At 37.1% G+C, this 13,078-nt stretch overlaps 2 protein-coding genes across 4 annotated transcripts; one reads left to right on the top strand and one right to left on the bottom strand.

Moving 5' to 3' along the window:
- Positions 1 to 1,402: 1,402 nt before the first annotated feature.
- On the top strand, positions 1,403 to 7,619 carry LOC125469343 (aluminum-activated malate transporter 9-like). Its single transcript, XM_048566576.1, has 6 exons — positions 1,403 to 1,947; positions 2,486 to 2,626; positions 2,746 to 3,021; positions 3,399 to 3,538; positions 3,643 to 3,789; positions 5,921 to 7,619. The coding sequence occupies exons 1-6, from the start codon at positions 1,638 to 1,640 to the stop codon at positions 6,539 to 6,541; spliced, it is 1,635 nt and encodes a 544-aa protein (XP_048422533.1). The 5' UTR covers positions 1,403 to 1,637; the 3' UTR covers positions 6,542 to 7,619.
- LOC125469342 lies at positions 7,255 to 11,466 on the bottom strand. Of its 3 annotated transcripts, XM_048566573.1 has the most exons (3): positions 11,287 to 11,466; positions 10,054 to 10,132; positions 7,255 to 9,901 (listed from the first exon to the last, which is right to left on the bottom strand). In XM_048566573.1, the coding sequence occupies exon 3, from the start codon at positions 9,633 to 9,635 to the stop codon at positions 7,629 to 7,631; it is 2,007 nt and encodes a 668-aa protein (XP_048422530.1). In that variant the 5' UTR covers positions 9,636 to 9,901; positions 10,054 to 10,132; positions 11,287 to 11,466; the 3' UTR covers positions 7,255 to 7,628. The 3 variants fall into 3 exon arrangements, with proteins under 3 accessions (XP_048422530.1, XP_048422532.1, XP_048422531.1); XM_048566575.1 differs by lacking the exon at positions 10,054 to 10,132; XM_048566574.1 differs by lacking the exon at positions 11,287 to 11,466 and having other exon boundaries at positions 10,054 to 10,145.
- Positions 11,467 to 13,078: the final 1,612 nt, after the last annotated feature.

Raw genomic sequence — 13,078 nt, forward strand, 5'->3', positions numbered from 1 at the left:
GAAAAAGACAAATTTTCATTCGAGTAAATTACAGCAATAGTTTGTGAAGTAACACTGACCAAATTATCAAGGGGATTATACAGGTTAGTGTTTACTGGCCGTCTCATATATATATATATATATATATATATATATATATATATATGTATATATATATTTATCGTTAAGTTTTAGTTTATATCTATTTCTCAATTATGTCTTACCAATGAATGACATGGTAAGTTGACAGTTCACTATAATTAGCAATATATATAGGGAGTAACCTTATAAGGACATGCAAGGTTTGGTAAACTTTTCCATTGTGAGATGTTTCTTCTCATTTTCAAACGTCCCTCATGTGAGACATATTTTCAAGTTTATTATGTGAACAACACAAATTGGGTAACTTGGAGCACGTGTAGCTGTTGAGCTTCAGACTCGTGCTAATATGCTCTGAAAACATAACAAAAGTTAAGGTTTCATCATAAAAACAACTGAATATATATAACTTCTCCCCTCCAATATCAGTGATTAAGATCCAACTAAGCAACTTACTAAATTAAGCTTGTGTTAGTTTTTGTCTCTTTTTAAATTCCGCTAAGCCATTTTTGCAGTGTGTGTATTAATATAGAAACTAATATGGAAGGTTTTGTAATATGGTTGTAATTGATCACGTGCATTCAAGTTTGACAAGGTCTGTAGCCATGAAATATGGTTCTAATAGATGTAGAAATTAATTTGGGATTTTTTTATTTTAAATTTCAGTTTGATTAACCCTAATTTTATCAAAATAGTCCATCCATTAATCTTTTCTTATCTACTCTGAGGGGATGGGGGAATGAGCTAAGTCTCATAATGGGCGAGCAATAATGTAGTTTAAATGTACCTTTGGCGAAAGACCTTGTCAAATTTGAATGCACGTGATCAATTACAACCATATCACAAAACCTTTCATATTAGTTTCTATATTAACATACACACGACAATAATGCTTTTGCGGAATTTAAACTTAATTGGTAAGTTGCTTAGCTGGATCCTAATCATTGGGTTTTATTCAGATAAAAATAATATAGGTTATAGGCTAGAAAAAATGAGTTTGGAGGGGAAAAGTTAAATTTTCAGAAAAAAAAAAAAAATATATATATATATATATATATATATAGATTGTGTACCAGTATACTTCTGCAAATACCACCTTCACGAGGTCGATATTTGGAAGAGAAAACGTGTTTGGCGATTGAAAACTGCATTTGAGATTCTAATTCTCTATGCATGCAGTGCAGGCTGCATTATTGTAATTAAGCATCTTTTTATCCTCAGGGTTTAGCTTCATTTTCTCTCTTTTCTATTATTGTCGTATTGTATTCTCTTGTATATATGACATCCTGACTAGACGTACTTTTTAACCTACTTGCCCATCAAACATAGCTACCACCCCTCCTCTTTAAAACCTAGTCTCTTCTCTTCTGATGAACACACCTCAAATCCTACTACTCAACACTGTTCTCGCAGTTTAATTTGATCTATCTCCTCCCTTGTTCTCCCCGGCTTCTTCAAAAAGTGCTTTTATTATAAGCGATTAATTCGATAATACGGGGCTCTTAGAGAAATAGCACCTGATAGAAGAGTTGGGGGAGGCTATACTGCTTCATTGGAGAATGAATGGAAAAAAGGGTAGTCATAGTATTGAGATTAACATCCCTTGTTCTGTGACCAAAGTCAAACAGCATGAATCCAGCAAGGGAGAAGGAGGAGGAGAAGGAGGAGGCTTCTCCCTTAAGGCTTGGGTGCGGAACGTTTGGGAATTTGCCAGAGAAGATAGCAACAGAGTGAAATTCTCACTGAAAGTGGGGCTGGCTGTGCTTCTTGTGTCTTTGCTTATACTCTTCCGAGCACCTTATGAAGTTTTTGGCACCAATATCATCTGGTCTATCCTCACTGTTGCCATCATGTTCGAATATACAGTCGGTACGTTCGTACGTGCATGCATACATAAAAATCAATGCATGCATGCATAAGCACATATATTTATGCCAATTCATCCTGTACATGCTAACTACTTAACATCTTGCTAGCTAAGGTTACAATATATATGTGGATGGTAAAAAGAGCATATCCAACTACGCATGCATATTACGTGTGCATATTTGCAAGTAATTTAAGATCAATTAGCATATTAAATCATGTACGGTGATAGTTGATTTTGGATACCAATTTATAATACCTAGTACAATGTCGATATTTGATCAAATTGAGTAACATTGACCAAATATATATCAAACATAGTGAGGCAAAACACCCATCAATTGTATGCCATACATATACACCATGTGTCAAGTAGTAACCTGACACCGAGGAAATTAAATCATGGACGGTGATCACTGATATTGGAACCTGACACCAAGCAAATGTTTTCTTTTCAATCATGTATACTTTGATATGTAACCAAACAACTTATTTAGTTTATATATAGAAGCCCATGTAGCATGTATCATTGTTGTTCTAGGTGCAACCTTTAACAGAGGATTTAACCGAGCTCTTGGGAGTTTGCTTGCCGGAGTCTTGGCCATTAGTGTTGCTCAAGTAGCACTAAGCTCTGGACGCGTAGCTGAACCTATCATCATTGGCTTTAGCATTTTCATAATCGGTATGTCACACATCGAATATCCCCAAATGACGATCATAAAAGCCATATAAACACATAGAAATTGATCAAATTATCAAACACTTATAATTTTTGTTGGAATTAATTGATTATTTATGCAGGAACCATTACATCGTTCATGAAGTTGTGGCCATCACTCGTGCCATATGAGTATGGGTTCAGGGTCGTACTTTTCACCTATTGTTTGATCGTTGTTTCTGGGTATCGCTTATCGATGGGAAACCCGATGAGGACAGCAATGGATCGACTCTACTCTATCGCCATCGGAGGGTTTGTAGCTGTCTTAGTGAATGTGCTGGTTTGCCCTATTTGGGCTGGTGAGCAATTGCATAAGGAGCTAGTCAACAACTTTAACTCGGTGGCTGACTCACTTGAAGGTATGCGAAAAATAATCGACTAGTATTTTTAATTTCCAACAACGGTGAAAATTGCAAATCCTATATGTTAATAATAACGTGCATGCAAAATACGTACATAAACCTAAAAACATGCCATGCATGTAAATCCCATGCTAGACATGGACTACATTTTCGGACCCCATCTTGATTACGTCAATTATAATATTTGATATAACAAGTAGACTCCACTTGACACATAAATCGATTCTTTAAGTTTAATATTCACATTATAACATAGTATCAAAGCAAATTATAATATTCATTATTTGTTAATTGATTTTGGATTAGATGATCACATTTTATCATAAGGTAGACAGAAATATAACCATTTATTTGTTTCTTATAATTGTTCTCAGAATGTGTTAGGAAATATCTAGAAGATGATGGGTCAGTGCACCCTGAATTCTCGAAAACTGTTATGGATGAGTTTCCAGATGAGCCTGCTTATAGGAAGTGCAAGAACACATTGAACTCATCAGCAAAATTGGAGGCTTTGGTAATAATTAATTAAACTTGTTTAATTAATTGGTTTTTATAATATTAATCAAAGGTTAAAAGTTAACCAGAAAAAGTTTGAACATATATTTTTTGAAATGCAAGGCTGTGTCGGCAAAATGGGAGCCACCGCACGGCAGATTCAGGCACTTCTTCTATCCCTGGTCAGAATATGTCAAGGTGGCAGCAGTTTTGAGATATTGTGCTTATGAGGTTATGGCACTTCATGGAGTTTTGCACTCTGAAATTCAGGTATATATTCTCCTTCTCCATGTGTATACATGAAGACATTCGAGTTTAGGGATACTTTGGATGCGGTCCTTAATCCTTAACATTCTTTGATTACAATCTTAATAGTATTCAAAGTTTGATCAAAGTCTCTTGACTTTGTACACCTCATTATATTACTATTAATATTTATATTTTTATAGTTTTGACATTAATTGTTTGATATTTTATGAGATTTATAATCCTATAAATTTAAAATCCCTCATTATAATATTATTAGAAACGGTTACAATAAAAAAATTCAAACATTTTGATTGAATAAATGGATAAAAACTATGTAAAAATATGAAATAATAAATGGCAAAAGAATGTATCCATAGTGTTAAAAAAAATTGGTACATTTTACAAAAAAAAGATACATTTCACATATAACAAAGTGGTACATTAGTAAAGAAGAATGGGTACATTAGGGTACATATAAAAGATTAGAAAATTATGAGTACAAATGAATTTTAAAAAAATATAGGCGCTAAAAGAAATTAATACATGGGTACAAAATAAACTAAAAAGAAAATACCACAAATTTTTTAAAAAAAATGTTGCAAATTAAAAAGTGGGTACAAACTAAAAATATAAATATATGATACAAAGTTTAGGCATAAAACATAAATATACCATATGTAATTTTTCTATCATTGATTAAATATACAATGTCACGTGACAGTATACACATGGGTACAAACACAAATAAAACTTTAAAAAATATGGGCACAAAAAGAAACTAATATATGGGTACAAATTAAAAAATATTTGCAAATTAAAAATAGGTACAAACTAAAAATAAAAATATATGATAAAAAATTTAACCATAAATATAAATATACTAATTTTAACATTTTTAACAGTAAAGGAATATATTTAAAAATAAAAATATTTTATTATTCAAATAATTAATGATGTTATTAATACCTAAGGACCTTGATAAAAAATTGAAAATGAATAGGATTTTAATCAATAGAGTAACAAAAAGAAGGATGTGAACCTAATTTTCCCTTTGATTTTTAACAAATGTAACGAGTCGTTCCTTCTTACATGCAAATCACAGTTTGACATATGCAACTCATTAAAATCATAAAAAAAACTTTTCCACACAAAACTTAAAATGTGATTTGTCGACAAGAAAAAATGACTTAATTGATATTTTTGAGGCCTAAAAATAATATAGAATCAGATAGGCCAGAATCATAAACTCTTTTCCCTTATACAATTAGAAGCTGGGGAATATTTGGAAAGAATTAAGAGCTGGCTGGGAATCAAAGGATACAAGTTATACGATGTGTTTATTCTCTTGGTGTTGTTAGTGTCCAATATTTAGGGACCAGGAATTAAGAATTGGCACTAGAATAATAATAATTATTATTATTACGTGACGTGCTAAAAAGCATGACGATGATCAACTGGTTTGTTTTTAATCGTCATTCTCAAGCACGTAAAGATATTCCTATGACCTGATTCACAACCCCAATTGAATTTGTTCAGAAAAAACAATCAAATGTTAGTGGGGATTGTGGGGCCTTAAAACACTTTCACTCGAGAAGCTGTCTACAACTAGGTATATATCATTTTTCTTATGTCGCTTATCGCGCATTATGCCTTGTGATGAAAAAGATAAATACAAAGAAATTTTTTTTGAGATATAATTGGTTAAAATTGGTTTTCAATGGGAAGAATTGGATTTATTATAGGGAATTTTAACGGAAAGTTTCCAGTATTGTTCGTTTTAAAGAAAAACTACATTTTTACATTAAAGTCAATCATAGTACTATTCATTTTACCATTTATTTTATCCTCATCGTTAAAACTTAAAGTAGTTTTCCTTTATTATAATGGTTATGACAAAAAGTATGAAAGAGATTATTTCGATAACGGTAATGCAACGGAAGCCAACATTTTAAACCAAATGATGTAATTGATGATTGAATAAATACTGAAGTATTGTTTAACGTACTTATTTCTAAGTGGTGACACATAATTTGATTTGCAAATTTAGTTTAAATTTTTTATCTCCCAAACATTGTCTTTTCAGTAAAACAATTTGTGTGATGATAATTTGCTAATAATTTGCATTTTTATTTTTTTATTGATTGGTGTTTAGGCACCCTGCAACCTCCGGATTACATTCCAATCGGAGATCCGAGATGCGACGAGCCACGCCGCAGAACTGGTAAGAAGTCTAGGCAAAGACATCAGCGACATGAAAAGAAGCACCAGAACATCCCTACTCATGAAACTCCACAGCTCAACAGAGCGACTCCAACGCGCCATCGACATACACTCTTACCTCCTCACATCGCCGTCTGAACCCCCGGACACCAACACCTACTCCAAGCCACTCACCAGGCTCTCTCTAACCTTGTCGAACACCTGCTCCGATGTCACCAGCCAACTGGCTGATCTCGACAGCAGCAATAGCCTCGAGAAGAACTCGAGCCAGCAACTAAACCAAAGCACGCAGCAGCAGCAGACGGAGCCTAGCAATTACCATGAGCTGATGAGGAAGCAGTCGAGGAGGCAGCATTACTCATGGCCACCTCGACAGGTTGATGCTTTTGAAGAAGAGGGATCGGCTGGAGACTTCTTGCCGAGGATGAAGGCGTTGGAAAGCACGGCAGCGTTGTCCCTGGCCAACTTCACTTCGTTGCTGATAGAGTTTGTGGCCAGGCTTGATCACTTGGTTGAAGCAGTTGATGAGCTTTCTAAACTGGCCAAATTCTAACTTGACAGAGGGGAATATTATGGCATACAAAGGAAAAGCTCCACATATGCAGATTTAATACCAAAAATAATCATGTAAAATTGTGTTGCAGTTTCAATAAAAAGGAAAATCCAGAAATAAGTTCCAAAATTTTGACCTATTTCCAAGGGATTATTCATAATACTTCTCCAAAGGATCACTAATTGTTGTAGATGAATCCATCCTAATCATATGTTTAATCATGTCGTTGAACATGTGGCCACTTTATGTTACGGTCAAGTGAATTTGTGATTTGTAAATGAGAGGTCTAAGGTTCTATTTTCGCCAAAGACGAATTTAAACCACATTATTACTAGTTCAATGTGAAGCTTAACCCCACCTCCTCTTAGTGTAGCGTAGATAATATCATTTCTTCAAAAAAATAAAAATAAAATCATGTCATGTTCCGAGTTCACACGAATTTGTCACGAACCGAGAATCATTAAGGGAAATCGACCGAAACGATCAATTTACAAATCCATTAAAATCAGATACCAACAGCATCAATCAAATATTGGCGACATACCGATCATTTAATAAAAACTTTCATGTCAACAATTGAGATTTGTAAAATTATCATTTCAGCCAAATTCCCCAATTAACTATCAAACCGCAAATACCTTTAAACATCAAAAACTTAACAGCAACTAAATTGCAAGACAAACAAGCAAACCAAACACGGAAACGGATTATAATGATCTCAGAAAAAGGCTTTTATTGCACCAGAATTTCTGACAAACTGACCGACCCTACAGGCGGTATAACCTTACCTGTATTCACAAACATACTGCTGGAACGACAGACATTTTTACAGGAAAGAACACCAATGACCTGACTCCTCAACTTCTAACACTATGCCCTACCTTGATATACCCATAACAACTGTTACACTAACATCTTTTAAGCGCTTACGGGTTCTCTCCATTTGAACCAATGAATGAGAACTGACTTCTAATGTATATCAAAGGACTAAACCAAACTAAGAAACATAGGACACAGACATGCTGACTACCTGAGAAACACTTGCCAACCACTGAGACCGAATCAAAGAACAAGATAGGAAATAGCCTTACATCCAGTTCTGATGCATCATGTAGGATTTCTTTGGCCCAGATGGATTGCTTCCCATGCTGTTTGTGTTCGAATCTAAACCGTCGCCCGCCAACAGAGCCATCAGACTTCCCCCATGCACCCTGCCTTCTGGCACGATCGTGGGGACTGAAGATTCACCACCATGTTTCAAGTCAGAATAAGCTCCAGTTGCTGAAGTCCTTATGCCACTCACGATATTCATCACATCAACATTCATGTCATCAGCAATCACTACTTCTTTCATCTTCTCCGACTTCCCACGTTTAGGGTCTTGAACCATAGGTCCCAAAGTAATACCTCCATGAACCCTGTTATCTTGAACCAGACCACTATGGAGAGCACAGAGGCCTGTCTTCCCCCTTGCAAATGAGGTACAAGGGGCGCTAGCTTGGACACCATAAACTGACCCCGGATGGCCCCATGAGCATCTCTTCCCTCCACCATGAGCCTTGCAGAAGTCAGTGCTGCCTTGCGCACTCTTACCACACCCTTCATACTTGCACCTCTTTCCCCCACCATGTCGGACACAGTAGTCAGTTCGTCCCCTCGCACTCTTTGTGCACTCAGGCATGGCACATCGCTTGCCACCCCCATGTGCCACACAGAAGTTGGTACCACCATGCACGCTCTTTGTACAATGCCCACCACCTTGGAATGCACACCTTTTCCCTCCACCATGGCCTTTGCAATAGGGTGTGCTCCCTTCAGCTCCCTTGGTGCAACCAGGAGCAGTGCACCGCTTCCCCCCACCATGAGCCTTGCAGAACAATGTACTCCCTTGCGCCCCTTTTGTGCATCCTATAGCTTGGCATCGACGGCCTCCCCCATGTGAGATGCAAAGGCCCGAAAGGCCCTCCGCGCTCTTTGTGCAATTTTCTCTTTGACATCTCTTGCCACCACCATGCCTGATGCACAATCCTGATTTCCCTCTGGCAGCTCGAGTGCAACCTTCATGACTGCACCTCCGGCCACCACCATGAGCAATACAAAAGTCTGTACGTCCTTCTGCACTCTTTGTGCACCCAAGGAATTCACATCTCCGGCCACCACCGTGGGCCTTGCAGTACACTGTCCTGCCTTCAGCGCCCTTGTGGCAGCCAGATCTCTGACACCTCCTACCACCACCATGAGATATGCAACGGCCCGAGGCACCTCTGGCACCCTTTCCACACCCTTCAACCTGGCATGTCTTTGAATTAGAGCTGCGATGCTGTGACTGTTGTTTCCGTGTTATCCCAGAAGAAATACAGGTGACTGAGCTATTTGGTGTGGTTAACATGCTTGATGAGAGATCCGGAACAGTAGCAGTAAAGTCAATCTTTTGTGAAACCTCATTGAAAAGGATGCTAGCCCCTGGGTTGAATGAAGTCTGCAATGGTTGCATGGAAAACCTTCGCTTCAAAGGGAATGAAGTTACTCCATCTACAGTATGGGCCCCACCAGCCGCCAATGGCAACTCCATGCCTGAAAGGACCGAGCCAGGGCTAGGATTGACACTAGTGGTTTCAGATTCAGACAACCCAGTGGAGAGACTTAACTCCAAGTCAACCTTGGGCTGCAGTTCCAGTGCACTCTTAGCAGGTTTCCTCGGGCTAGGTACCTTTTCATTTCCAAGATGAAGAGCAAAGTCCAATTCCAAATCCATCGAGGACTCCTCATCCATTTCTTTGGCTGAAGACATTGTAGTGCAAGCAGTAGCTGAGCTCCCCTTGCTGTCTGAAGAACTTGTTGAACGGCCAAGCCCAAGCGCCAGTGAAGAGCCAACATGCTGGGTCAAAGATCCACCAACCAAACTCCACTTCCGTTTGATTCCTTTTGGGCTTGGCATGTAAGCCATTGAAGAACCAGGGGAATTAAGCCGTAAGATAGTATCTGCAGAATACTCCCCTCCAGCTCCACCAACTTGCATGGAGTTGCCCACGATCTTTAAGGCATTTGAAGAAAAATTTGCAGCAAAACCCAGACTCTGCAACCTATTGTCCATTAAGTAACGACTAAAATAATTTACACAAACCTAATCGAATTGCAACAGAACAGTGCCAACTTCTGCGCTAAATAAAATTATCTACAAAGTTAAGAGTTAGATGTCTCTGGGAGAGTACATCCCACCCCCACTAACAAATCCTGATGTATCACGCCGATCCATTTCGACCACAGAATTTAAACCAAACTTTTGCTGGTCAACTGCAGCAGTACATGAATCTTAGGGAACTTGATTTCTTTACAGCATCATTGTGACAATAAATCATCCTGCATTAGAGTAAAGAGTTATTATACTAAAGTAGCCAAATCTCACAGGTGACAACACCGCCCATTAGAAAATGGTCATAAAAGTTTCAAGTATAAGAAAATGTTCACGCTATAGAAATCTAGGAAGAAACAACAGAGGTGATCATAACAACCTTGAATCCGTTCAATCTACTCAAAATTGAGAAGAAAGCAGATCATCACAAGCAGAGAAAGAACCAGCGCCTCAGAAGTCTACAAAGCCGAAGGGAAAAAAAAAAAAAACCGGTTATCATAAGAAGAGAGTATGCAGTAACATAGACAGTTATGACTGAACAACTATAGTACATTTGCAAAATTGGTAGGCAGACAAGAAAATAAGAAGGGTGATTAAAGAGGAAACAAGATCCTAAAAGAAAAACAAATCAAACCAATTAATTCTCACATGACAGCTCAAAAAACACCGAATAAATAGCCATTAATTCAAACAAAGAGACTTTCCCAAGTGGCTTTCAAGACCCCCAACCTTCTTTTTCAGGCAAATAACTAAAAAAGAAAGGGGGATATACACATATATGATTTAACGAATTCGGCAATCCCAAATTGAAAGGGTTCAATTTCTAACTACTTGAATGCTTCCGGAACAGATTCAAACACATAATATATAGGAAACAATTAGTAACTCAGTTCATCAAATTAACACAAAACATAATCGGTTTCATTCTAAACAAGAAAACAAATTCATTCTTTCACAAAATATCATAACAAATAAGAAACAGAGATATAAAGATCATTATATCAATTTCAACGTAATTTTTATAGGAATTCACAAACCATAAGAGAGAAATCAGCAGAAAACAAATTGAAAGGTACAAAATTGGCAAATAAATCGAAACAAAACGGGAAAAAAAAAATGCAAATTTGTCAGCAGATTTGTGTAATACTAATAACAAGTCACAAAAAGCACAAAAAAATTCATTCAAAAGTGAAAATTAAAATAAAATAGAGGTGGGTGGGGGTACCAACTAAATCAACAGAGCCAAGCTTAGCTTCGTTTGGCTGACAAGAAAATCCAGTTCATAACTCCTTCAGCTCACTCAGCCAAACAGTTGCTTAATCATATATCTCAAAACCCACTTTTTAAATATATATATATATGTATGTATATGTATGTATATATATGTATACAAATATGTATAGATTAACTAAAAGACAATAAAATTGATAGCAAAATGAAAGCAAAGTTCTTCAAAAATCTCCCCTTTTATTTCTCACCCAAACTACAACAACAAACCAAAATTTCCAGAAATTGGAACAAAAAACCGAGAAAACACTTCAAAAACAGAGTTCAGGCGTCGCCATAACAGCACCGACCGAGAATTAGCGACGAAAATTTTCGCAGTAATTACCTCAGATTCGGATTGGAATCGTCTGGGTGCGGCGGTGCGAGGTAGACGTCAAGGTTTTAGGGTTCTTGAGAGGCGCCCGGTGGAGAGTGGATGAGTCGGCGAGATAGAGAAGAGAGAGGGAGATGCGGAAATGACGAAGCAAGCGGTGTAGGGGTGCGCGTGTTAATAAAAAAAGGGGGGGAGGCCCGTGGAAAAGCAGACGCGACTGTGGGTTGTAAAAAATATAACCAGGGTTACACAGAGAGAGAGAGAGAGAGAGAGAGAGAGAGCATCATGGTAATCAACGGTTCCTATTTTTTTCACACAAGATGCCTCTTCGGTCTTTTTTTCTTTTTTTTCTCTTCTTACTTTCCCTATTTTCCACACGAAAAAATATATTTTCCTAATCTTGGATCATGTGCTGACAATGTGCATTGCCCTGTCTAACCAAATAAGAGATTCTGTATTTCATGAATAACGTGGCATGCTGATGTAGTATGAAGATAATAACGAGTGAGGCGGAATTTAAGTTGTCGTTAACAATTTTATTGTGTCAAATGAATGGAAATTTCTTTGAATACATAGTCTGATAACACTTTGTTTTAATATATTTCCTTACTAAGATGATTACTTACATGGTGTATTTATCACGTGACATATTGATGTGTTGTAAAAATGAAATTGGTATCAGGTGGAATATCTTGTATATAAAAATTATAATACGCTAAACTGACCAGTCAAACCTTCCAATCAACTAAGATATATTTGTTAGTCGATAAATATGATATTTAAATACCAATTTCAGTTCACAAAAACTATCCTAGTTAGTAACTCTGTAGATTGTTGCAAGTTAATGTGTCAAGTGAGCATGACAGTGAGCACATATCATTTAATTGTTCAACAGATATATGTACCATGTATGTGTATGTGGGATGTGTGACACAATAAACATAGCTTGAACACAAGACATTTTTGGCTGGAAAAACCCATCTTTGGGTTAAAAAACCAAGGACTCTCCACTGAGTCCAATCCACTAGCGTAAACAAAAGTTTATACAAAGATCACACAATCTCAATTCCTAGATCCCTATATATGGAGCAGTTTTACCTTTGTGCAACCTTGCCTTGCATGAGATGGACTCCTTCGGTCTTCACGAGATGGCAGCTTCTTCTGAGCTCTTCACTTTGTGGCACCAAGATCAACACGATTAATGATATGATATGATTTTATGATATGCACATGAAATCTAGATTCAAATGACCAGTCAGATTCTCCAGTCAAACAGTTGAAGGAAGAATCTAACTTGAATCCAAAAGTGTGGTCTAAAAAAATGAATTTAAAGCTTAAAACCATACCAAGACATAAATGCAAAACCTTAAAACAATGTGACCCACCGTAATAGACAATGATTGGGTGTTTAATGCATGAGGAAGGTTTAGCATTAGGGTTCATCAATGGAGAAGATGCAAGCTTCAAGCCTTAAAGGAAAATCTCTCTCTCTCTCTCTCTCTCTCTCTCTCTCTCTAAAACTAAGTTGTAAACCCCCAAGAACAAAATGAAACCCTAGGGAACAAATATAACCAAGGAAATAAGAATGTCCATCAGCCAACTTGTCTCCATGACACTTGTCAGCTACAAATGAGATCTAGGCAGATCAATGACTAGAAATTGACTACCATCAGAAAGGTATTAGTCAGCCCACGTAGGTTGTCTTAATATGTGTGCTTAGATAGCTGGAAGTCAGCTCGCAAAATTAACTAGACAATCAAACTAGATAGAATGCAACACCAATAGAGATATGAAATGCACATGC

This window comes from the organism of the source record quoted next, unplaced genomic scaffold, assembly GCF_019419815.1.
Source record: "Pyrus x bretschneideri cultivar Hongxiangsu unplaced genomic scaffold, Pyrus_bretschneideri_v1 Contig42, whole genome shotgun sequence".
Taxonomy (NCBI): Eukaryota; Viridiplantae; Streptophyta; class Magnoliopsida; order Rosales; family Rosaceae; genus Pyrus; species Pyrus x bretschneideri.